The sequence below is a fragment of the Nesoenas mayeri genome (genome assembly GCF_963082525.1).
Source record: "Nesoenas mayeri genome assembly, chromosome: 4".
Taxonomy (NCBI): Eukaryota; Metazoa; Chordata; class Aves; order Columbiformes; family Columbidae; genus Nesoenas; species Nesoenas mayeri.
In genome coordinates, this window is record NC_137540.1 from 68,982,087 (window position 1) to 69,009,789 (window position 27,703).

At 38.4% G+C, this 27,703-nt stretch overlaps 1 protein-coding gene across 1 annotated transcript in view; it reads right to left on the bottom strand.

The window, feature by feature from the left end:
• Positions 1 to 27,703, bottom strand: part of NSD2 (nuclear receptor binding SET domain protein 2) — a 74,742-nt gene that overhangs the window by 2,338 nt on the left and 44,701 nt on the right. Inside the window, exons 8-21 of the mRNA XM_080344193.1 lie at positions 27,438 to 27,556; positions 24,274 to 24,355; positions 23,150 to 23,274; positions 10,061 to 10,192; positions 8,910 to 9,033; positions 7,703 to 7,903; positions 6,825 to 7,004; positions 5,612 to 5,768; positions 4,693 to 4,898; positions 4,147 to 4,250; positions 3,619 to 3,888; positions 3,406 to 3,522; positions 1,501 to 1,642; positions 1,007 to 1,113 (exon numbers count right to left, since the gene is read on the bottom strand). Coding sequence (XP_080200319.1) covers positions 1,007 to 1,113; positions 1,501 to 1,642; positions 3,406 to 3,522; positions 3,619 to 3,888; positions 4,147 to 4,250; positions 4,693 to 4,898; positions 5,612 to 5,768; positions 6,825 to 7,004; positions 7,703 to 7,903; positions 8,910 to 9,033; positions 10,061 to 10,192; positions 23,150 to 23,274; positions 24,274 to 24,355; positions 27,438 to 27,556 — 2,066 coding nt within the window. The remainder of the gene's footprint in view (positions 1 to 1,006; positions 1,114 to 1,500; positions 1,643 to 3,405; positions 3,523 to 3,618; positions 3,889 to 4,146; positions 4,251 to 4,692; positions 4,899 to 5,611; positions 5,769 to 6,824; positions 7,005 to 7,702; positions 7,904 to 8,909; positions 9,034 to 10,060; positions 10,193 to 23,149; positions 23,275 to 24,273; positions 24,356 to 27,437; positions 27,557 to 27,703) is intronic.

The window sequence follows — 27,703 nt, forward strand, 5'->3', positions numbered from 1 at the left end:
TCAGCAATCAGTACCTACTTTATTTAAAATTAGCCCACTCTACCTACCAATGCAGACAGCCCTGCAAAACTGAATGGTAACATTTCATTTCTTCGTGGCTGTCAGCGTAAATTGATCACAAGCTTACATGAAACCCCGCTTAAGCTGATCCCTTAACAAAAACCAGCTATCTGAATTGTGGAGGTTTGAAGTCCACCCTCTGAAGTGCCTGACGGTGAGCAGTGTGAAGGACCACGTGAAGGTGCAGCCTTTCTACATCCACAGGTGAGTACACCTGTGCCTTCCCTTGCACCCCTATGGCAGCCCTTCAGGAAGCCCCATCAACTTCTGCTGGATTACAGGTTTTAAATTAACCTGATATGAATCATACTGGTCATTTCTTGATGTAATTTGGTATCTTTTTTTCCTCATTCCAAGCACACATTTTTTTTATTATTCTGTTAAACTGTTTTTTTTTTTTTAACAAATCTTAACAAAATAATCATATTTTAAGGTTTAGATGGGGGAAATATAAACTGCAATGGCAGAATAATCTCAGTGACTACAGTCAGGCTCATTTTTAGTCAATTCTTAGCTCCCACAACCCTTCCCCTCTCCATACTTCAAATGGGACTGTGAAGGTTATTCCTGCCACAACCCCTTTTTTAATATGCTATTGATTCCAGAAGCTAGCACCAATACCTAGCTATATTTCTCATTCGGGACCCAAACTAATTAATTTCTCATAGAAGAAAATATTTTAGGGTGTTCCTAAAAGCCGCATTACCTGCTGTACTACTACAGCATAAAAATGTATCCATTAGCACCAAGGTTATGTTTGGCAAAAGGATGTTTCCATCTCCCCAGCAAGGGAAACAGTAATATTTCTCCTCAGAGGACAGCCAGCATCTGTTCAAGCAGCACTAACCCTTATCATAAAACAAAACTGGTCCATCAACACATACCCCAAAATTAAAAACAAGGCGGGTAGACAAGACACCATAAAATCTCTTGATATATTACTTGCCTTTGGTCTGTCCCCAAGAAATCCACTGCAGTTTGGGGCACCACATTTGCAGACTGTTTTTTCATTGCCCAGACAGTCAAGGTTGTAATTAAAAGTCAGCTCTGTCCCTGAGTGAGATAAGACATAACCTTTTTCATTATGATGGACAAGATAGTGAAATTTATCACCATTATTACAAAATAAAAAAAATATTAAAGCTTTCATTATCTATCTTCTGGGCTTTGTACTTGCTTGGTGATCTATTATCATAGCTATAGATATATATATGTGTGTGTCCATGCATGTGCGTACACAAACCACAACATATTTATTTTTAAACATTCTTCTTGCCATACTCCTTAAATTTATCATGGTCCCTTGAAGAAAAGATACAGAAATCTTGTTTGCGATCTCTACGAAAATATTTGCACTGATTCAGTTAAGCCATGACCGTCCCATTCATAACCATGCAAAAGGTTTAACGTAGGGAATTAAACCAAAACCAATTGGTATACCTGCAGGAATATCACACACAGCAAACAGGCCGACACGAGTGTCTCCATTTACCGTCCATTTTAGAGTTTCACAATTTGGTTGGCAGCTGTGATTCATAAAACGAGAATAGTTTCCTTTGGGGCCAGCATCAATAATACGGTCCTGGAGATCAAACCAGCAACAGAATGAATGTTTTTTCTCCCCCCTCAAAAAAAACCAAAAAACCCTATAAATTATTTCAGTGGTTGCCTTGAAAACAGCCAAGGTGTTGCTACCCAGAAGCACACAAGCGAACGTGTTGTATTGAAAACTGTAGTGTCTCATGTGGCCTGGAATGGGACACTCCCAAAGCAATACTCTGCTCTCGCTCACATTGCCCCAGAACTCATCTCAGCCACGTGGCAGGACAAGTGATCTTGTGAGCACTGTGGTGGGCATGGTAAGAACCCTCTCCCTCCCAAAAGCCTCTAAAATCAAACTCAGTCCATTTACCTTTTACTTTCGATTCAGAAAGCTGTGATTTACAAATATGGTGCTTTATGGTATTTACAAAGTCACCCCATGATTACTTGAAGAGATTACCAGTTTTGCACCAGCTTGCTTTCCCCAATTCAGCCTAGTTTAAACAAAACCAACCTCTGGGTAAACTAAAAAAATCCCCATCTCTACACACAATTGCCTTTTAGTTTCCATCTCCACCATAATAGACATTAACAAAATAAAATGAAGTCTTGAAACAGCCAGAACTGTGTTTCTTTGCAGAGCTGCTTAAGAAAGCTTTACTTATTTATGAAATATTATTATAGAGTTTCCTTCTAACTAATTTCTGTAACGCACACCTATGGTTGTCACGACTATGCGCACATACATCCAGCCACTCCAACTGCATGTGCAGCTCAGCCTCATAATAGCACAGGCATTTTTGAAAGATAGAGCCATAAAGACCATTTATTAACTATGGTAAGAGACAAATACGTGTTCAGTTCAGATATTTAACACACTGACATCATGTGCCAGTTTAGTAAAGGGGTGAGAAACTTCAAGGAAACACGGTTTCATCATTCTCGGGTGACAACACCTGTGCAGGAGCTCCTCGGTTACAGAACTAATGAAAACAGTAGCTGTGGAAATACAGAGCAGGACTGTGTTGGGGAAAAAAAATGATTAGGACTGAAAAAATATGCAGGACTGACAGCCAGCTCTTGTTTTTCTCCTAAGCAGCTGTTTGGGGACTGAAGCAGTATAATACATATAATCAATACTCCCTACTTTCCAGATTCTCCACTGTCTTCACCTTCTCAGGAACAAAATACTCAGAGGTGTGCAAAAAGAACGACAGATGCTGGATTAATTTCCTGTGTTAATTAATCTGCTGGATTAATTAGCTGCAGAATCAATTTGTGGAGCACTGGCTGGCTACTAATGTACATAGTGCTTTCAGAAAAGTCTTTTACAAAAGCACGAGCCTAATTTTGATATAAACAAAGGAAGGGACAGATTACTGCAAAAAGGATTCAATGCCTAATATAGGACACAGCCTTACATATATTCCACACTACTCTCAAGTGAGAATTTTCTTTGTTATTGTTGAAATTTTAGTAAAAGGATTGCTAACAGTAATTCTTTCAACTGTATCATTACTATTTCCCAAAACTTCATAACTTCCATTAAGACTAGAAAGAGAAATTCTTTTTTTGTACTTGATTTCAAGCAACAAAGCACAATTTATAAACCTTAATATATACTTTCTTACATTACACAGCTAGAACTAATAAGATGCATTATGGAGCAAGCAGGCACAGAAGACAGAACATTGCAAATATATGAAACTGTGGAACATCAAAGGTAGCACGTGACCCACAGAAGGAAAAGAGATCCAAATAAAGTTATAATTAAGTAACAGAAAAACATGTAAAATACTCTACCTTATCAATCGTTAGCATATAGAAGTGGGTAATGTCATTTTCGTGTGCATATTTGATTCGTGCCATACACTCCTCTTCATCAATCAGCTCACCGACATACTCATTCACAAACTCCCCCTGAAAGATACCGAGCATCACTAGTAAAGTATATACCAAACCCACAAACACCATCGCGAACCACTGATGTATTTGCTAGGCAAGAATGATTTTTACCTTTTTAATATCCCTCTTAGCGACCAGACCCCAGCCTTTCCCGTCGGTTTTGATGATCTTTGTCTCAGGGTACTGACGTTTCGTAAAGCACTGGTTTTGGCACCGTTCTCCTGCTGGACAAACTTGTGGGTGGCATTCGTACATCAGCATCCGATTGAGGCACTCGGAGTCAAAGCCACAAGGGTTTTCATCTGTGGGTTTGCAGTTGCACTTGGGAATCTCAGAAATGTCAGCAGTATATATCTGTACTTTGCCACAAGGTTTATTCACCTGAATAATACATTAAAATAGTTCAAGCATCACTTTAAAACATATGAATTTATTTTAAGAGTTATTACAGTGGTTACTAATTTGGTTTTGCAACACTAGATGTTCCAATGGATGCAAAATTTCATCATCTCATCTTCATCATCTGCACAATTAGCAGAACATCATCACGACCTCTCCTCCCCATCCCACCGCTCTGCTCTTCTTCTCCAGTGCTAGCTTGAACCTTTGAGCATCCAGAGTAATTCCCTCAAACTTTACCTTAATATGCTTGTATGGTGGAGGTTTACGTTCACTTTCTTGGGTTTCTTTGGCTTCTCGCTGCAGCTTTATTTCTCGAAATCGAGCTTCAGCTTCTTGCAAAGCTAAAAAAGAGAACTGTATCAACAGAAATGCTAGAAAGAGGATTACCCCCCCAAGCCGACTTGCACATTCCCATGTATGTTAAACAAAGAATCATCTTCTACTTCCTAGATCCATCATTCCATTTTCTTGCAAACAATGCTTCTGGAGTATCAATTGCATCTATCAATTCTACTGTGTCCATCTCCAATTTACACTCATCATTTCCTTTCCAGAAAGCAAAAATCATCAGAAGTAATTCCAATTAGATGCTGGTCTTTTACAAGCCATGAAAATAATGCTTTCATTCTAAGTTAGTAATAGCGACTGCTGCCCAGGACACTAAACCAAGTTTTAAAATTCAATATTGTAAAACAAATGTACAAAACCAGACCCCAGGCTGTGTGTGAAGAAAGTAAAGCATGTGTATCACAATATTATTTTTGTTTACGCTTAATTATGTACCATTTTTGAAGACTTTTCCAATTCCTTTGATCCCCTGGTATCTACTCCCCCTGTCGCCCTCCATATAGGGGAACACCCGCGCTTGGTGTGTCCAATAGTAATCCTTAGAACCAAAGAAAAACACAGGAAATTCTCCAATTTCATGCTTCATTTTCTGGATATTTGGGGGAACATTTTTCGGATGGCAAACTTCTGCAGGCCACCATCTAGCACAGAAGTACAAAAAAAAATATATAGCATTTTAGTCAAGCTGTTTCTGCAAGAGATGGTTTAACAAAATTCCCCTAAACAGCAGTAACTGATTATTATTTCCGTGATCCAAAGGGATTTAAAATCCTTTCCTCTCCCCACTCACTAGGAAACAATACAGGACTAGAAAAGGAAAGCCTGACACTCAAACCTGCCTGCAAGATTAGCATAAAGCTCCTTGCATCTGGTTAGCAAACCCACCATCTTTAACAAGGTCTGCAATCACTGCAATTGTCAAAGATCAAGAGACAGCTGATAATATCTATTAATGCTTCCTCAGATAAACCCCACCCACCTCTATCTCACTCAAATCTCAGTGAAGTCTAAACCACTGACAACCTGAGTGATTTATGTCCCAGCCTGCAAGGCAGTAATTTAGCCAATTACAAGCAACACCAGCTTTATTATTTGAAGAGATCTCTAAAACAAAAGGGGTTGAAGGTTCACAGGCTGGAAGCAGATGTCAGAAGACTACAGGAAGTCCTGGAAGGGTTAACATCTTGGCCAAGAGCATCAGCAAAGCTACAAGTCTTTGAACTTGAAGCTTTGCAAAGAGATGGGGTCCCTAGTTCACTCTGTGCAGCAAGGCTGGCCTACAGAAACAATCAGTTGTATGATCCTTAATTAAACATGTTGGTACTGTAAAACAAAATAAATCCATTCATCAGACCTGTAGTTTCCCAGTTTAACCCAAATAATATCCTGGAAATGGAGCTTCTTCCCTGCCCTGCAGTCGTTGCAATACCAGCTCCCGTCTGGCATCTCAATGTTCAGACAGTCTGGGTGGAACGCTGCCGGACACGACTCGCAGCACAACAAGCTTCCTCCTTCAGACAGAAAAGAAATTAAACAGGCTGAAAAACATCAAGACAAGAATAAAAGTTTTGCATTCCAAGCAGATTCAAAGCAGCGCGATACAGATGTGGTGGGCTCAGTTAGAAAATAAGTGGTTAAAACATGCTGGCCTGTAACAAATACATATTGTTTAGTTGTGTACAAAACCCAAAAGGTCCTCACTAATTTGAATGCCTGGCAGACTCAGATTAGCAATACATACAAAATAACAAGCAAGCTAGCAATAAAAAAGCCAGAATAATGCACCACAAATTATAATTACTTTGTTTTACTTTAATGGCTACAATCTATTTAACATAGTTTAATATATATTGATATTTCACTGTATGCAAAACTTTAACAACAACAGATTTCTCTTTTGTTTCTTGTTTTTTTTTCCTGGGGGGAGAGGGAATGAGGTTGTTAAGTCTGTTCCATGAATTATCAAGTGGAAAGTTGGCTGCAGCTTAAAAGCAGCTACGCTGCATGTAAATTTGTTAACAGATCAGGTAAAGTTTCACTGCTACAGTTTAATCAGCACTATGCAGTTTGTGGGTCTCAATAAGAAATGAATTTATTGTACAACACAAAGTAAAACACCCTTAATTAGTGGCACTCCCAGCAACAACTAATACTGATTCAATTTGCCGTCTGCTGCTAAACTAAACGCCACTCTTAAAATATTTATGTTTTAAAATTACATATTGGCAATAAACAAACACAGAAAGCTTCAGTACATTGAACACAGGGGAAAAAACAGAGACATGGTTCTCATTACGTGTCTCTGGTAAAGAATTAGATCAGGCTTCTGGTTGCTGGACAAAGTCCAAGTAAAAACGTTCTTTGATAAATTATATCTGCAAAAAAAAGATACTCAAAAACTTGAAGCAGCACAAGCCAACCTGAAGTTATTTCAATACCTAATGGAGCCTAATTTAATATGCCACATTTCCAATAACTTTCTATAAACAGATTGGTAAAATAAAATTTAAACTGAAGAACAAAACGTTCTGATGCTGCGTTTACGAAAGAGTTTTCCATCAGTTTACCTTTGGAACACACAAAGCACCAGCTCACATTGACATGCGCATGATGACTTTTTCCTTTCATGGCAGTGAAATGGTTGGTACAAACAATGCTGTTGGAAGCGATGACTGCACATCCCGCAGCAATGCACACGTCTCCAGCATGGTATGCAACAGGACAGCGAACACAACGCATCATCTTTCCTAGCAAAGCAGAACACTGCCATGTTATTTTTGAACAAAACTATTTATTATTTCAGATAAAAAATGGTAGTATTGAGGCAGCCTACATACACACACACACACACACAAATCAATTATGTTTTCAAAGTCTGCACATCTGCACTTATTACAGCAGCAATAACCAACTAACAAAGGTTTTTAAAGAACCCTACACCGAATTTAAAGCACTTTAATATTGAAATGTGAAGGCTTTAACTGTGCACACCAGGGCAGACAAGCTTTCCTCAGTCACGCAATTTTGTCTGCGGCTGCAGCCCAAAGCTGAAATTATGCACAGAATCCGACGTCTCCACATCCGTTGCGCTTTGCTGCAGGATTCGTGTGTTCATGGGTCCTGCCCTCACTCTGCTCAGCCTGTCTCTCCTCATCATATATGCATTCCAGATTTCATTCTCTCTTGAGAAGAAAATATGGTTAACTATAGATAATTGAAAGCTAGTGTTATATATATATATATATATTTAAAACGCCAAACACACAAACAAGGTAAATACTAACGTTGACTAAAAATTATTCAATTATTATTTCTTTTTAATCTGGATCAATCAATATTCCATGCATGCCTGAAAAATTACAGCTTGCAGCTATTAAATGGACAGATTCCTTACCTTCATATACCATCAACAGACTTAATGAATCAGTCATAAAAACGTAACTACCTTTTGAAATCCGTGGATGTGAGGGGTTACTAACATGACAACTCAGGCAGCTGTGGAGAGGACATCGAAACCCCCTGTTCTCAAACACAGTAAGGTGAAATTTTTTCACACAAGCTTCATGGTAGAATTTTCCGCAGTGGGATACGACACAGCGTTTCACATCTGCTTTTCTCTCTTTACACACAAAACAGGTGTGCACACCTAGTGGCAAAAGCAATAAAAATGTCACTCATTTTTCATCCAAACATGTGAATTCAAAATGCTTCTGTTGTGAGCTTTTGTTACGCATGGGGGAGTTGCTTTTCTTTGTTTTACATACTCAAATCAAGTTCTATTATTTGATGCAGCAATCTATTTACTTTAACTCTTTAGGGTTAAATACTAATCTGCTCAGACACAGAAAAAATAAAGTTACAATGCAGACCTACTGCAGTTCAAGTGTACACAAAACCCAAAGCCTCACCGATCTGCTTTTACGTTCTTATTTATAAGCCTCAGTATGCCAGGATGACTGTGAATTTTATCGTTATTATTATTTTTTACAAACAATTATATAGGATGATGGGCTGTCCGTGATCCTGTGAAATTTGAAGCAGGTCCACAAACCAAAGACAAACACCCTCTAATCTTCTCCCTGGACTGCTTGGAACAGCTTTGTTTTGAAACAGCTTGTTCCAATGAGGTTTACCACGTGTACTGAACTGAGCAAGAACGCAAACCTTTTTACATAAAGTTTTGAGATTAAGAACTTCCAAGCAGTTATTATAAGATTAAAAGCAAATGAAATTAATAGCAATAAGGCAGTCTTTTAATAGGAAAAGCAAAAGATTGATATAGACACACAAAGGGCTGAAAGAAGGACTTAAAACGTTTCACTTGCTGCTTTTTTCCTAGGATTTCTTAAGTCTTTGTGACAGACTTGAAACCTAATTTGTAATTGTACTCAGAGAGCAAATATTCTGTAATTATTAAGACAATGGAATTCAGGCTAAATCAGCCAAGTTGCAAGAGTTCTCACTGAAAACAGTGAGCTTTCTAAAACGTGGCACACTTAATGGTACCACATGAACTCCCACCCTGTGAGGCACCAAAGGATAAATATGGTTTATCCAGAGATACATACTCTGTCCAGGAGGATTTCCTAGAACAACGTATGGGAAAACTACAGCTATTTTTCTTTTTAATTAATAGAAAGGGACAAACTTGCCTGATGTACATTCACTACAAATGAATTTTCCTGCTGGTCTTCCAGAGAGCCCAAGGCAGCTTACATGAAAAGCTCGATAGCAAAGTCCTTCACACAGTAGGAGATCACCTGTTTTTTCACACAGCTTTTACAACACAAAGGCATTGAATGTTAAAGAAAAGTTCATATGTGGAAAAAACTGTTTTCTTTATTCCTTTTCATTTATTGCTCCTCAAAAAACTCTTTTCCTGTTGTTGAAATCAAATTTAACAAGTGAAAGATAATTTTACAAGTATCATCACACACCCTTGGCTTCAAGTTGAAACAGATAATAGAGTCATCAAACCACTAGAAACATCTCTCATAGAACCATGGTTCATGAGTAAATACAATCTGACAGAAAAAAGGAAAAGAAAAAAAGCTTTAAGAAATTTTCCCCGAGCATCCTTATTTTCTTTTTCCTTGGCAAAAGGAAACTAATCTAGGCACAATGATACTTCTATGTCTGTGTAGTTAGCAATGACACATGCATAACTAAAAATGAACCGAACAATAATGCTGGCAGAATTTACGCGATTAGCCAACATTTAGAGATAGATACAACCTCATCACCACTGTATACAAGAAATATAACAGCTTGCTCAGTCTCATGCAAACAAATTTGGCCTGTCCATTTGTATTGAGGTATCATTTAATAGTCTAAGGACTCTTCTATAACAGTTTGAGGAAGCTTTTTGCTTCCAATTAGCATGGCACACGCACGCTGCTACCAACGCACCGTCATGATCTCTGCTGCACGCAGACACACAAAACCCACTGGGTTTTACTTCCTCCTCTTCATTAACAGGTGAGCGAGCAGCTCTCCTCTCTCATTTAATTAGTTACCTGGCAACACTCATGCACTTATTATTCTGGGGTACACATTGTGCTTATCTTACAGATCTGGAAACTCAAGCAGAAAGCCTAAGTCACTTATCAGAGGTCAAGAAAAAAAATAATAATTAGGAATAAAGAATTCCATTTACTGGCACAGCATCCTCATCACTAACAGACTTCTCTGACACACAAAATAAACCTGTTTCTGGCTTCATATTGTCATTTTCATATTTAAAAAGACCTTTTCTAGGAAGCCCCCGAACACATGGCTCCCTGCCCCAGCCGCCATCTCTCACCTGACACACATATTCTTTTTTTGTTCCTGCTCCTCGCTCAGATTTTTTGGATGATATAGACACTTCGGTCTGAGTTTCATCAGCACTTTCATAGGGAGACTCTGACCGCTCATCTCCTTGGCCATCGGAGATCTGAAGATTAAACAGACGTGTTAGAGAGATCACAAACAGGCTGCAATTCAGATTAGCAGATTTAGGCACACTTTCAGTTTTGCTTCCCCCACCTTTACAAAAAGCTTGATTAAACCCAGCATATGCATTTGTGGAAGTCTCATGAACAGGACTATATAACCATCACCTTCACCAACTCAACAGCAGCCAGAACAAAACACCAAAGCTTCATAATACAGCATTTTATTTATACCTCAGTTCTGCAATACAGTTAGCCAGTAACACAGGGATATCTTCAAATGCCTCGAATAAAGTTTGATTACGTGTCTTATGAGAGAGTAACAGGTAATTTTAGAAAGAAACTTGGTAAACTTCAAGCTGCATGTGACACATATACCAACGCATGTGCATTTACTCTGACACAAGTATTACCCAAGGAAGTGGGAACAGTGTGGGGAAGGGAAGGGAAGGGAAGGGAAGGGAAGGGAAGGGAAGGGAAGGGAAGGGAAGGGAAGGGAAGGGAAGGGAGAGAAAGAGGAGAGGAGAGGAGAGGAGAGGAGAGGAGAGGAGAGGAGAGGAGAGGAGAGGAGAAGAGAAGAGAAGAGAAGAGAAGAGAAGAGAAGAGAAGAGAAGAGAAGAGAAGAGAAGAGAAGAGAAGAGAAAAGAGAAGAGAAAAGAGAAGAGAAGAGAAGAGAAAAGAATTGGCTCTCTGAATATGTTTAAGGAACGTTACAGCTAACAATGAATACAAAATACTACAAAAGGTAACCTTGTTCTGGGTAAATCTTACATAGCAGATCTAGATGTATTTAAAATGGAGAATTTTTAAAAAATATTCATCAGTTAGAAAACAAAAACCCCAAAAAACCCAACCAAACAAAAAGCCAAAAAACCCCACCAAAACCACCAACAAAAACCAAACGCAAATAAAAACCCCCAAATGAACAAACAAAACGAAACAAACCAACCAAAAACAAAAACCCCAACAATCGAAGTAACATATTTAAAAGAAAACACAGGGCAGTTTTCAGTTCAATACAATTTAGGCAGGGAACGGACAACAGAGTCAGTTGTCTTATTTCACGTTACACCAGAAGATGCAGAATTCCATCTTCTTGCCCCAGATGGTACGCAGTGAGTTGCATATAACTAAGTACATTCTCCAGAAGAGCATCACAATTTGGAATTGCCTAAGAAACCTGTCACTTCTCTTCGAGCTTGTTCTAATGCTTATTCACACATAGCACCAAAAATAATGCCTCATGTCCCTTTTCAGTTGTCTAACTGCAGCTCACACTTGATGTTGCTTTCTCCAGGTGTTTCAGCTCTATTCAAAATCCTTTGGAACCAGGTATTTTCCTCCTGTGGAAGCATGCTGCAATCAGAGCCATTTCAATCCTTTCTGATACACCAGAACATTCTCTAATTTTCTCCCTAAGGAATTTTTTTCCAGCCTCAAGACAATTTTGGTGGGTTTTCTCTAAACCTTATCTGTGCTTTAAAAAGGTTGTTGAAAAATCAGGCTGGAGAACTGAAAGCAATAGCCCATTACAAGTCTAGGGACAATAGCCAAAGCAAATCAACGTGCTGCTTTTCTTCAGCGCCTCTGTTCTGCTGGGTAAGGATCTCCCAAAGTCTTTTCAATAAAGCTCTGAAGCTCACTGTAAATCGCTGCCGTGCTCAAGAGATCATTTTGCCAACTGCCGTTTGTCAGGATACAGACACTCTTTCTATTAAGAACTTGCTTTGTTTTCAGACATATGATCTCATATTTATGTACAGTAAAACACATTTTATTAGAAATGGCCCAGCTTACTTAGTAATGGATACAGCTATGTGCAACCGCCCTACCAGCCAATCTCCATGTAATGTGCAAATTTATTAGAAGTGATTTATTTTGAAATCAGAGAGAAAAACGTATAGCCAAATCAGGCCCAGCATTAATCTTTATAAAATCCCTTTAGAAACACTGGGTTTGAGTGATTAATTCTCCCCGTTGCTGCCAGCTAACTTGCATTCCTCCGTTTAACATTGACTGTCCTTGACCATATTTAAAAACATTTTGTAAATTGGATCAGATTGATGGCTGTTGGTTGTCTTTTTTTTTTTCCCCCAGGGTTTAAATACATTTCCTCTGTGCAAATGCATACCGTGAAAGCCATTTGTACCTACATTTCACCTATGAGTATTTCTACATCTGGACTGATTTGGAGATTCTGCTCGACCCTTTTAGAAGTGGTTAAAAGAAACTGCACATAAAACCATTGCTTCGGTCAGGCACCAGGAAATCTTTGTCCCCTGGAAGCAGCTGTGAAACAGTAACCAGGAGCAGCCAGTTCTGGCTGGAAAGGGCAGATAAAGAAAGGTAGCGTGGGAGTTCGGCGAAAACACAACCACATTTTCCCTTGCAGTTTAAGTAAACTCAACCACACGCTTATTGCTGTTGAAGCTATTTCCACAGAAACATTAATTAGTACAAGCAGTGCACTGCTCTGACATTTGTAGTGCCTCATTATGTTCCCGTTTCAACTAGCCAAAATTAGTCATGTTTAGAGAAGAAAAAACTCAGCTAGAAGGTCTTAGACATGTACTGCTTTTCTACTAAACAGTATGCTTCATGTTCTAAACAAAACAAGCAGTCTTATGTTAACCTGACACTACAGTTGTCCCCCCATCTTTTCCCCACACCACAAAATACACCTAAAACCCTGTGAAAAATCATTTGTGCAGCACACCTTAAGAGTTAAAGTCTTCTTTCCAGCAGCAAAAGCGACACGGTCCTGCCCCTGAGGAAAGTGCTGCTCTTCCCCCGCTCCCTGCTCTTGGAGGCAGAGAAACAAAACGCATCCCGTGACAAATATATTCAGTCACAAGAGAATGATGGTTGTTTCAAAGCAATGGTTTCCTAGCTTTTCTTTGGTTTATATACTTGTAAAATGTTCAAATGCAGGATGCAGAAAGGCATCCCTATTGGGAGATGACAGCTTTTCAGAAACCCCTAGATATAGGTCACAAAATCGGAGCCATTTGTGAACCATAGGTTGACAGGCGTTTGCCTACAGAACTGCGATTTTACCACCTCAGAATTACTGCACCAGTCCTTCATTTAAATTAAACAGTTACTGAGCCAAAAAGGAGCAGTGCCGGCAACAATCAAACTCTGTATTACAAATGCAACCACAAACCCCAAATTCTATCAGCCCATTCAAGGTAAAACTTGCCAATTTACACTTGCTTATAGAGTAATGCCGGCTCTCAAGCACGAATCCAACACACATAGCATAAAATACCTTTAGTTCATCAACCGTATTGCTACCAGGCGGTGAGTATCTTTCCAGATCTCTCCTTTACGGCTCTCAGAAGCCTCACACACTTCACAAATCAAATGCTCTATTAACCACCAGTATTTCGCTACGCAGACAAGCCCGGACACCTGCTCACTGCTGCGGTTCCGAAGAATCAATATATTCCTCAGAAACTCAGTGATACGTTTCTACCGCCTGATGCAGAACGCAGCTCTCGGTCCCTGCGACCACAACCAAAGCTTCAGCCAGCACATCCAACAGCCGCATCCAACAGCCATGCTACATGTAACTCACACACAGCGTCATTTGAGAGCTTTCATATTGGCTAATTTTTTGGGGGCTAATAAAGGGGGAGGCTAGCGGATTATAAAATAGGAAAGCATTTCTTCAAGATAATTCAGAGTTTGACCCTAATCTCGTCTTATATCTTGCAGAAGGTGAATCACTACCAGCCCTCTCTCGTTGCAAATAACCCCTGGTCCATATAACCACCTTTTGGGAAAGCTGTGTCTGTGTAGAGAGGCAGAATTCAACAGTTCAGCTCCCAGAGTTATCCCGAAAAATCTAATGGGAATAGGGAGGTAAAACCAGCGTTTGCCCCTTCAGGCCTGTGCAGAAGAGGCTGAGACAACCTGCACTTATCGTTCCTCAGAGAGGACTCACAACCTAGTGCCAGGTGGAGCACAAGATGGTTGGGAGAACTATATTTGTACCCCAGGCAAGCTGCAGCGGCACTAACGGGTTCTGATTCACCAAGGGGACAGTTGAGTTTCGCAATGAAAATACCTTGATATGGAAGCAGTCACTAACTAAGGATGATTCACAAGACGATTGCTGGAAACCAGTTCATGGTGACGTGAAGCACAGCCACCTCTAAAATTAAACATAACATTTTTGGGGTTTGTTACCACAACTTTCCATAATGGAAAGTCTAATAGTTTACATGCAAGTGCCCAGATCACAGCATTCAGTAAAAATCAGCACAGGTTTCTGGGAGCTTTTTTCTGTAATTGTTGAGTTACAAACTTAAATCTTTCCCTTGTGATCATGCCAGAGCTTGTCTTGTCCTTACTTTTGTAATATAATCTCCTTAGCAAAGTAAATTCAATGTAATTAAGTCTTCAGATATTCAGGCCAAGGTTCAAAGTAATAAACATTTAGATTAGTGGCAAAACCTGTTAATTTGCAATTTGTAGTGATTGCCGTTTTACATTTTGAGTAATTTCTCATTTCTCAAAAAGGCAGAGTACTATTTTTAAGAATTCAAATTTAGGGGAAAAAAGGCAAGGTTGTTCACTCCAGATTTATAGCAAGTGACAAGTTTCTGCAATGAAATCGTACCCGAACTGTATAATCATCTCCACTCTTCATTAGCAATTAACGATGCTGTTACACCAAAGACAACCTTCTTCTGCTGAAGTTAGTATAATCACAAGCACCATCAAAATTTACATTTTGCACAAAGGCCAAGCTTTCCTTCCCATTTCCTTCAATTACTGAACGTCAACATTATTTTGGGAGGATTTGCCTGTAGATGCTTTCACACCGCGCTGCCTGAACTCAAAGCAACCGGGTGGTATTTCAGCAATCAAACGCAGCTCTTTCTAATGGAAACTGTGTCTCCTACATAAGCGAGAGAACTGGCCTAAAAACCAAACCACGAGCTTTGCTCTCCATTTGGGCTGGGCCAGAACTTACTTCAGGGATTAACGAGGTTCAGAATACAGTTGCTGGCAGAAGCGACAGATTCACAGTCAGATTCCCAAGGCAATCTTTCCTTTCCTGCATGTATCAGTTATTATTCACTGCTCAGGCACGTAAGACTTGAAGGGAACACGTAAGGACACGTGACTGCATTCTTCCCAGTTCTCTATAGCTTTGTTATTAGAAAGATACTTGTTACCGACTTAAACTGGGACAAAATTTTGGCATCTCTGTAAATTCTTTGGGTTTAATATTATATTTTCACCTGTGAAAAGATACAAATTGTGGCAACATGCCATTCATTTAAGAATTGGGTCTACTCATCTCAAGGTATGGTGATCGTGTATCTCACACTACACTTCAAATGTTCTTTTGGCAATAGTTACTCAGACCCACAACAGCGCAGGAATCAGCCTATCAAGACCTCGTATTCCGAAATAATTTTTGAATTTTCTTTTGAACCACATGCTAAAGTTCCCTGTTTACAATAACCAAAATAAGTGTCTAATGTATTCTTTCAAACAAAATCAACCCATTTTTAGAAAGCCCATTCAAGAATGCTCATACAAGCAATCTTCAGCATTAATTCTTAACTGAATGAAGATGCTTTGCATACTGCAATATTTGATATATAAAGCCAGATTACACCAGCAACTGCCACTGAATATAGAAGAATCGTTTAATTGCCAAATATAAGGATGAGATTCACTTTTGTTTTACTGCTTCCTGAACTATTACTCTTGGTTTTCTGCAACGGGGATACACGATGTATATACAGATGCAAAGACTGTTTGTGGAATAACGGAGTTTCCTTCTCATGGTTATGTTGAATAAGACTTCGTTTTTGATGAAGGCTGCTGGGCAGGCTAAGAGGAGGAAACGTGTGTGACTCCGTGTGTTAAAATAAGAGTTAAGGCTCTAGAGTATTAAAAGGAATTAAATTGAGTAAGCTACAGGCATTTTGTGAGTTTATATGTTTATATTCTTAATTTTGTCTCTTGATTCAAGCTCTCTAAAGAGATGTGGGGGGGCAGGAAGATGATTTGACAGAAGAATTTTGGACAAAATCACTTCTCAAATGCTTTTCCTACTGCAAGACTTTCCCCATTCAAAGCTGGGAGGATAAGTACTAATATAGGGAAACTTCTCACACCATCTAAATGGTGAGTTCAATTCTACAGCAACTTCTTAAGCATATTTTGCAACCAGGTACCCGATTCCAGTCTCAGCCACACACGTCAGCAGAAATGTGAGCCCATTCTTCATTCCCTCTGGCTTTAAAAAAAAATACAAAAGAAGTTGGATGCAAGCTGGTATATACACTCAGCCCGCATATTTCTAGAATCACGTGGCTGAACTCTGCAAATGGGATCGTTAGTTCCACATCTGGATGGTTGAAATTTCAGCTGGCATCCAATCGTACTGATAGACAACAGAAGAAAGCATAGCCTGGAATTTAAAAATTCAAATGAAGCTGTATTTCGAAGAAGCAGGTGGGGATGAAATTAAATACTGATGTGGACATTTGCTCCATCCACTCACATACTTGAGGAAAAAAATTGTTTTCCATCTAAATTTTTCTATTTCCTTTCAGACAGCTCCAAAATCAAATAGTAAATACCAGGGCCAGCAAAACCATTACACGGTAATTCCAAAGAAAAGTAGGTTCGGAAGTTCTAGGTCTGGAAATAAATGGATGTACTCATCTAATCTGCAGCCCAAGAATTTGAAAAGATACCGTCATAAGAACATAAAATGCAACTTTTCTGCTTGTCAAGACTGGGACTCAATCAGCTGTTGAGCTATTAAATGTGCTTTTTGTTTTAGGCTTAGGATTAAGTCTTCATTTTTATAAGATGATCTATAAAAACATCTTTGCTGGCTCAGTGTCACCCTGGGGGCAAAGAGAGGGTGGTGGCGTCTTTTATTTTCTTCCCTGTAAGCACCTCTTGGCTAAAGGGCGGCCTAGAGGACCAGAGCAACAATATTTGTCGAGGCAAAACCTCGCACCTCACGGAGCAGAAGTTTCAAATACCATTTGCTGTGTGTTAGCAACTGCAAAGTGAACAACATTCACGCTTCTGTGCTTATCAGCTTCGCTAGGACTTCTCCTCCCTCAGATCCAGGTCAGACAAGCTCTCCCTGCCCAGTGTTTGAAGGTTCAAAATGAATTTGGAAATTTGGACTGAAAACGTTGCTAATATTTATGTATCTATCTACGGGAATGGGCTCCAATGGTTACTACTCCACCAGTCACATGCCTTTTCAGGTTTTTCTAGCTGCCAACGTGAAATTTTCATTAAAGAAAAATTCTTCCTCAGAAAACTCACTTTAATAACTTAGTCGGTCTTATAAGAACACTTATATTGCTCATATATGCTTGCTTAGCAGCACTTCTTAAGCATTAAGCATACAAGCTTTGGTCTTGGTCATCAAAGACAACACTGTGCTTCTGTCACATTGGGCTAAATCAGTTATAAAAGCAACCGAAGGGCAAATTTTTCCAGAGCCAGAAAAGTTAACCCTCCCGCTTCCCCTTGTTTTACTTGACCATCTCACATTTGACAGTCCCAGCTGTAGAACATCAAACGGAAACAATACCCACTACATATACTTCTTTTAAAGCTCGGGGTATATAAAATGAAAACAAAGTGTTTTTTTTCTTCGGTAGGGAAGTCACACAAAAAAGGGCCCACCAAGAGTGACCGACCGCTATTTCCGAGCTGCCTTAAGACTCCCATCCATCCCCTCTCTCAGGTCACCTGCTGTCTTTAACAGATGTTGCATCTTTCCATAAGGATTTCAGAAGCATGTTTCCATGACTTCCGAATGCTGTTGGCTATTAAGTTCCAGTTTGCTTAAAACTAAGGGCACTGCTACAAGCTCAGGCTTCCTGACAGGACTTTAAAGTCCACGAGTGCTAAACCAGTCACCCAGGAGGAGGAACAGGGCTGGTCCGACTCAAAGCTTTCTCTAAAAAGCTTGGATTATTCATGTTCTGATAAGCAAACCATTTAGACTTTCCACAGAGAAACGCCAACTGCATTTTTTTTTCTTATTAACAAAATCTCAATGGTTAGAGGGTTTTCTTTTTTGCTACTTTTTTTTTAATCTAAGCACAACTTAGTATATGAGTCAATAAGCAACATATAAATGACGGATCGGACTGTATTCAAAAGACAATCTATTGTGCACCCACACGGAGACAGAAAAACTGACAGAGCCAATTGAGTTACAGTTAACATTTCCTTTATTTCAGTATAAGAATTCCTGAACTGAATGAAGAATGATATTTTGGCCCATACTGCTAGACTAGATAAATTCTTTAAGTATGCGGTGCCACAAGTGTACACAGTACTATAATAGCAAAAAAAGACGGCCTGGGACAAGGTTCATTTTTATTATTAGCAGGAGTTAGACGTTTCAGATAAGGATATTATGCATTTCTGAATTTGCCTGGAAAGTTAATTAAAACTCTGAGAACATTTTAAAACATTATAAAATTGCCTACAGATACTCATGATGCTTTGATAGGGGGTGTGGAATAAAAACCTACATTATGTAAACATTCAGTAAACAGAATCTCTGCACTCTGAAGCCTAAGTAATACACATGATGAGAATAATTACATAAGAAACTTAATTTTCTACACAGAACGTGCTGCCAAAGAACAGAAGTCAAGCCTACAACTTTTTTCCATGTGAAAGTGGAAGCATCGTAACAAAACTATACGATCTGGTGGGCGATGCAGGTCATTTCAATTATTAGAGGCTTTAAAAGAGGTTTAGCAAGAAACAAGTCCAATTATTGCAGTGTTTCACAAAAACGTACCCCTGGCTGCTTACTGGTGCTTTGAAACAGGAAGAAAAGAAATCTATAGGCATACAGAAACAAATACAGGAAACAAGCGGCTGCTAAGTCACAGAATTTGAAGTGACACTATATATTAAATAATCCTTAAGTATTGTTTTGAAGAGAAAATTATCCTTGAAGGCAGCTAAAAGGAAAGGCTAAGCACCCTGATTTTGCTTAATGATCTGCAAGGTTTGCTTTGACTATTTCTTTAGGGTAACGTTAATTCCTTTCTTCCTTCCTGTTCTTAGGTTCTCAAATACAGTTATTTTTACCTTCAGTAAGCCTGCCTAGAATATTTTAGTTGTATACTGTAGGACAACCAGACTCCAGGGTCAATAAATGGAACTGACGTATGTTTTTAGTCACAAGTTGTAGATGTCTCAAGACTCCCTTCTCAAATACCTTACCTTTTAAGAATTGTACATGTTTTCTCCATTGTGTACACATGCTAATACCCATTAAAAATGCAGATAAACCAAATCTGCCTCAAATTGGTAATGAGAGAAAAAAAATAACGTTTAATATGCAGAAAAAAAGAGCAAAATTTCAGGCTTGCATTATTGGGCCTTGAAAACGTAAGAAGTTGTAGGTACAACCAGCAACAGAGCTCGTTTTGACACTGGATGTTACAGAAAGAAGAAAGAATTCCCTCTAGGGAAAAGATAAGGAATTTGCAATAAAAGCAACATCTTCAAAATCTTTCACAGGCTTCTTTAAAGTGCCATCTGCTGGTCAGCTCATACTTCATGAGGATATGATGAATGACAGACTAGCTAAGAATTTAGACTATTACATGTTCTTTATTTTGTCCTCTCTTAGAAAAAAAAGTACTATTTCTTTGACAAAGTTCAGAAGTATTATCTAGACCCTGCAGGATACTATGACACTCTCAACAAGTCATACAATTTAGTGAAGCAAGCCAGGAACCACAAAAATGGATTGAAAAGCTAAAGCAGATATATGTTTCACGCAAACACACCAAGTGTGTCAATAAACCAGCAGTAATGGTAAAGTCTTTTTTATTTATTTAAAAAAATACTGCTTACACTCTACTGGCACCTACTACATTATTGGGGGGGTGGAGGGCCAAGGTAAAAAAAGAAACAAGAATACACCAGCTGTATCTCACAAATACCATGAGCTTTTGGATGGTTACACCAAGCCTCACATAGGCGGTAAAAAACTGCTCCAAGCTTTTGCAGACTGAAGTGTTGAGTAACTTTCTCACATGTGGCCCTATCAGTTCCTCATTAAGAATTAGATTTTAAACAAAATCGTGCTTCACATGGAGCACTGAAGAAATTACTGACGTCAAGTGCCTAGAAGTAAATTTAAGTATTTTGTTTCAAGATTAAATGCACATATGAATTGTAGTCATTCATGTGTAAACACCTGACTGCTTTGTCCATCTATCTTAAGAAAACTTCAAAGCTGCCCCCCCTCCTTTTTTGGAGAGGAGTAAAAGTCTACCTTTCATCTCTGATATGTCAGGTCTAAAAATGTTTGTTTGTTTTTAAGGCAGAAATGTCCACACCCCCGCCCCTTGTCTCTCTCACCTGTGAATTAGATACCCAAAGTAACTTATCAATTGAAAATTTGGCCTAGACCAATTTTATAAAATTCCAAGTAAATCCGAGTAAAAAAACCCGCCAAACAACAACAAAAATAACCTAAAAATATTTTTAAAATGTCAAATAAGATGCAGCTTTCAAACAAGAAAAAAAATGAGTGCACCCTTCCTATTGAATACACCTTTCCTAGAGCTCATTTGAATGGACTGGCATTTCAGTTAGCAACACTCCTTGACAAATAACAGTCACGTCCAGGTTCCATTCTGGAACCAGCTGCCCACAAATAGTGTGTGTGGGGGCAATAAAGGAGAAAAGGAGGCCAGAATCCACTCAGCATTGCTTGTGGAGGTGTATGTACTTGTGGAATATGCAGAATTTTTGTTAAGAGAGCACCTAAGCCAACATTTGAAAGCATTATAGTGAACACAGAAATATAAAAGTTAAATCAGTACGTGTATTTAATGTTGAGAAGAATTACAGCCTATTCAATTCGCTGCGCAAGACTTTCATCATTGTGTTTGTTTTTTAAACTCTTTTCCTTAACATTCTGGAGGTTTCTCTCTGAATGAACGCTCTCGGGGTACACACATATTTAGCCATTTAGACAAGTGCTAAATAACAATACAAAAGGGAAAAAAGTTTTTAAAGCCACCCACACAATCCAAAATTTGTATCATTCCTTGTTTTGTAGAATAGATCAATAGTAAGCTCAGAAACACATGCCTGACATTTTTGCTTTATTTAAAGGCAAATATATCTAAAGTCCTAGGAAACAAACTGGGCCTGATCCTTAATTGGTACAAGTTCAGCTCAGGGTAGCTTTAAACCATCTAAGGATCCAGCCCACTAATCTACTCCCCCCTGCACGCAGTCCTGCACAGGGTGGATTTTCTGTCATGTTGGTAGTGACCGTTTTGATATTTTAAAACTTTTTAAACCCTTGAAAACAATTCACTCTCCAGTTTGTGTATCGATGCTATGTGAGCAGTGCATGAGGTGAATTTTTCTCACATCTTTTGCTGTTTAGCAGTAGCTGAGTAGATTAAGAGCTAAGTTTTACAATTTCCACCTCAGCCTATATTATCATATCCTTTTTTACATGTGAACAGTTAAGTTACAACCCAAAATCCTACAAAAGTGAACCTTTTGTCAAGAAAGACTTCTGGAAATGTGATTTTATAAACACAATATCTAGAAATAGAAGAATCTTCCTCCTGAGATTACACTATTTGGAGATGCATATCTAGAGTTAAAAAGACAGTATGTTCCTTAAACTGGTCTGGCTGAATAGATGGTCCCAAACTCAAACAGCCATTAGGCAGCAAGTCCCAACAGTAAAGCCAAACCAGCAGAAGCTGGTGAGCCAAGAAATGGGAGTCTCTCAATTGAGAGAACAAAATGAGAACAAGGATTACTGCACTTGACTGCTGACATGGTCATTGTGTCCTGTGGGACCTCCTCTGCTTGTTTTATAGGGGTACAGGAAGGAGAAATTGCTGTTTTTTGTTAAAATATTTTTCCACTTTCAGTAGATATACAGCCACGAACATGCAACCTTTTTTCCCCACCTGGAGGTCAAGCATTTACTCAATGTTGTCTATATTTGAACTGCGTTAGTTATCGTGTCTAAGCACCTCATGCGTTTGTTAGGGGAGATGAAATAGTCTCTGTGAGAACTGGAAGTCCTACTCCCATGTTAGTAGGCGAGTGTTTTCTCTACAGCTTCTGTAATACAAACTGCTTGAAGTTGTTTGTCTATGGATATTTTACTAAATCCTACCAACTACATTTCTGAATCCACCTGCAAAACAGCATGCACACTTCACCCTCATGCTGCCACTCTTTGGCTGGTTGGTTTTAACCGTGTAGATGACTCGGGGAATGGTTTAATGGATCGTATTAATACATTTCTTGTACATACATTTCATTTATTGTATGTCAATTGAGAAGAATTACAGTTCCAAATACGCAGAGCTAAGACTAAGATTAGTAAGTATCAAAAAGATACATCCTGCACTGTCTATTGAACTCTACCGGGGACAAAGCTATTTGCATCACAGAGAAATAGCACTTAAAACAGCCTGAAAACTAATTTGAGCTTCAAGGGGCTCTGCTCAGAAAACTGTCCAGTTCTAGATCAAATAGAGGGTTAGGAAACTTGCTTTGATTTAAAAGCTATGGCAACATGACAATATTGAGTTACAGAATGTAACTAATGTAGTACACTTACATAAAGTCTGTAGAAGAAAATACAGAACACACTGGCATTTTACTTTGCCTCTAATAGAAGGTTACAATTCTAAAACTTTGTTGGTAAATACATTAAAAACCACAATATGTCAATGTCCCCAAATCAGACGTTTGTATTACAACAAATGAATTTGCAATGCACACGTTAACAGGTTTCACAGAGGCCAGAACTGTAACTTGTCTAGAGCACCAACGTTAGAGAATTCGCCTTTGATTTTTGTTTTTTAAACACGATTCACACCTGAAAATTTCTGTAATTAAATGGCTGTGTGCAAACACCACTTTTTTTTTACCTCATTCTCAGTTAAGGAAGCTGAAGGAGATGAACTCTTGCTAAAAGCAAGAGTTGAAGATTCTGCTGCTGAAGCCCGATTTCGCTTCTTCAGAGGTTTACATGCATCAGACAGATTTTTCGTTGCTGTAAAATAATTTTGGTTTACAAAGTGAAGTTTGGAACTTTAAAACGTTATCTCCCTGACGTCATTTAAAATATTCCTTCAGATAAAGGAAGGATTGATTTAGGTAGGTCTTCTGGGCTGAGAACATGAAGCAAGTTTCTGAAACCACATCTTTTGGCTAGATATTAAAAATTGAGAGGTTTCTATTAATCGAATACGTACTACAAATGGCTAAGAAACGTTTTTCCTTTTTTTGGCTTATTTCTATTAAAATCCAAGTATCTTGTGACTTACGACCTCTTTAAAACAGAGGTAACAGTTATCTCCTCAGATAAACTTCAGAAGGCCTATGTGATCTCATGACAATCTGAGTACCACTGATGTTTTAAGAGGAAGGTCACACAGAGGAGCTGGGTACCAGACATTATCTACAGCACGTCATCACTTGGACATCACGCAGAACTTGCTGGAGCTTACTCGTCTTTGGCACATCATCATAAAACCTAAAGACATGCTTTTACACAAGTTACCTTAAACTTGAGCATCATTAACAAGTCTGATTTCCAGATTTTGGTCCAAGGTTACTTAGAATTCCCTCTCGCGCTCCACACTGTCTCCCATCAACCATCATGTAAAAGGACTAAAATCACATAGTAACTGAATACATTGATGGTCACTGCACTTCATTTTATTGGGCTAATGCACGATGACAAGTTGGAGCAACAGGATCTGTATTGCTGCTCGCCAAGATAACAGGGCAACAAGCTTTAATTTGGTGCCATCAAATGGTGAACTTGTGAACTGCTGCTCTAAATCAGCAATACACAATTTCAGTCAAGTATAACGTTCCAAAATGGTGGGAGTGAAGGAAGAGGGTACGTTCCCCCCCAAAACTGTGGCACGCTGGCTGTAACTGGTTATTGCGTCAGCAAAATTTAGCCGGCTGCCTCAGACAACCTGTTTATTTTCAAATTATTTAATTGAAAAAGTTACATTAAAACTTATTCTGACCACATTACCTGACTGGTTCTTTTGTGAAGAGGAGGTTTCTGTGACCTTAGAAGAGTTTGTTTTTGCTGTTTTGTCATTGCTTGTCTCCCTCTGTCACAAAAAAAAATATGAAAAAATAAAAAAACTCCTAATTGATGAGTGGTTGGATAAAACTGGCAATTACTTCTGGATTTATGTTATTAAAAAGAAAGTGTCTTTACAAATATCTGAATGGTAATGTAGTTAAGCTAGCCCCATTTAAGTGACTTTTAAAACTCATTTACAGCACAGGGTCCAAACCCATAAACAAAGGAGGAATATTAAAGAACACAGTATTCCAGTATCCCACTTATCCATCCCAAAATCAGCATATCAAAAAGGGGAGCTCTAAATGAACACAAGACACGTAAATTATCCTTACTATTCTTTGTCTAAATTGGTCACATTAAAATCTTTACTTATTAAAGGTAAACTGCAGAATCACTATATCAATTTGAGAATAAACCCTGTGCAGAATTTAAAGTCTCAGTGAGGCTTGCTTTCAACTCCACAACTTATAGCAGTGCCATTTGTTAAATTACTATGGTTAAGATTGTTTCAGCATTTCCAAAAGAAAACCCCCATTTTCAAGGGAGCGCAAACAACACATACATTTGCTCCAGATTGAGAATTTATCATTAAAAGTTTAGGCCGAAAACTGGGGAAGTTTTTGTCAAAGCTTTGCCAAAATTAGACACTGTTCCTTATACATGCCGCTATTTTTTTTTTCCTTTTGTATGTTACAAATTCATTCAAGTAATAACCCACTAAAACAGTAGTCAAGAATGCTTAACCCTGACAAATGCTCACTTGATCAATAAGAATAATCCTACAGAACAGAGGTTTTGCATACTTTTTCATATTCTTCATCTGACATTTAGGTTTTTTATGACAGATGTGCAGGTGAACACGTCAAATAGCAAAGAACTGGTTTCCTTTGTGAAAATTAGTAGGAATGGCTGCGGTACTACAGATGTGCTACACTGAGCTTTTACTGACTTCGAAGCAGGCTGAGACACCTTACCACTAATGCCACCAGGCACCCAATATCAGTTTTGTAAGACTACTGTTACACTTCTGTGCAAAAATGAAAGAAAATGTATAGTGTAGTTCACTCTTAAATTTAAAGCATGCTTTACAGAACCCCCATTTTGTTAACATGCATTTTATACACATCCATGAAAGCACAGATGAATGAATCAGTTTTTCCAACTTCTGTATAGGTACTTATGACTTAGTTACTTTGTGCAAAAAACATTCAGGTTTCGTAAAAAAGAATTAAGGACAAAAAGGAGATGATAATGCATGACTCTCATGCAAGAAGTAAAATGCTGTGAAAAAAAAGCTCCTCCTATCCAAAATTATTGTAACAAAAGCCTGCAGGTAAACTGGGAACAACAGAAGGAAGGTGTGTGGTTAGTGTTGGCTTTTTGAACCATTACATAGACATTTTCACTGTCATTCACTAAATGCTTTACTAAGCAGCAGCACATACAGATAGAAATAGCCTGGGCTGGTGAAGGCAGGAAAAAGACTAAGAGATCATTCATAACAGAAACGGCAAAGCAACCGTTCTACTATATCTGACCCTTCCGTGGACAGAAGCACAAACACTGCTAAATGCATTTAGTTTCCAAATTACCTAATATTTACACATATCAGATTCCTTCTAACTAGTTCTGATAAACAGATCAGATAGAGGACAACACTTTTAAAATGAACATTACTCAGTCAGCATTATCAGTGGTATGTAGCTTATGGGAATAATTAATCTCACGTATTTGTTTATTTTCCTGTTAATATTCACATCTGCATCACAGAATCAGAGATACCAGAACCTCCTCTGCATGAACTATCCTGTGACCACCCTTCATTCTACTTGTGATAATGGGGGCTAATTGTATCGTACGAATGCTAGTGGGACAGTAAAGAAGTAACTTTAGGGACAGTCAAAACAAGGACTTCATAGCAGGAAATAATTACAATAAGCAAACTTAATTATTCCATGGATCTAATGTACTATAGTGAATTCAAATCAATTCAACAAGTTTAAAAAAAGTCCAAAAACTTCTCCTAGAATATAAGAAGGATATTCAATAACTAACCTGTTAGAGCAAGAAGTGCAAAAATCAGTTTTGGTGCTTCTTTCTGCAAAGGTAACAACGTTTCTCTAAGGATTACCTTTGTCCCTTGCTAATAAGCTCATTAAGCCTGGCTATCTGTAATTCTATTTATTTTTTATATTGAAATCTAAAGAAGTTGCCTGAATTGCCACAATATCAACAGAGATACTGAAATAACCAGCAACAAACTGACATCTACAAATGTGATCTGTGTAATTAATTTAAAATTCATTAAAAAATAAATCCACGACCTTTCCTTATATTAGGTTGTTTCTTTTAATCATCCTGAGATGAGGTCTGCGATACTCACACTACAGTATGATATTGTAATAACATATCTGAAAACACCTGTGAGCTAAAGTTTCCACACAAGTAAAACCCATGAAGTTCACCGGTCTCCGTGCAGGACTAAATAAACCTATGCTTACGATTTGGGCTGTATCCATATACGTAGTTGTAGTGACCTATGTAAGGAAAATCCTCATTTTCACAAGCAAGCTAAACTGCAAAGGAGCCTGTGATTTGTGTGAGAGATATACAGTAATATTGCCTGCAGTTTCCTAACGTAAGAAATGGGTCAGCATGCTGCTCTAAAATGTTCTGTAGGCTTCCAGTTCTTTAAAACTAATTTTCCTGTGCTTTCCTCTCCCTCCACTTTTCTCTAAATGAAGTATTGACTGAAGATAGTTTTTTCCATTCTTGTATGTATCTCTGAACTCCAATTCAGGAGGAATGAAAAAGAACTACAAAGCATGACAAGCTGAAAAGGTCATACTTCTGCACATTCCTCTGCGAAACAGATTTTCGCAGCATACATTTTCACCAACTTGTCACATCTCCATCCTCAAAACCAAAGAAAAAAAACCCCACAGTGATAAGCTCACATGTATCTCTGAATATTTGCAACAGTTTGCTTTGATATACGGACATTACTTTTTTAATCCTGAAAACGGAAATGCTGACAAACTTAACTACAGCAATGTGATTGGTGCTGCTATAAATCAATCCAAACAAACCAACGACATAATTACCTTCCGATTATTCTGTTTATCCATCCTGAGTCTTTTCCTAGGTGCTTCCTGAACTTCAAAATCTTCTGTAGGTTCCTTTGTCCTCTTTTTTTGGTTTCTTTTATTTCCATGTAAGTTACCTTGGGATGGGGGATGGGGAAACTTACATGAAAAATAATCTAAAACCCACTTTCAAATTATTTTGAACTGATCTAGTTATTTAAGTTACTTTTCTTTCAGTCATTATTTGTAAAACATGGTTAAACATTAACACAGTTCGATAATCT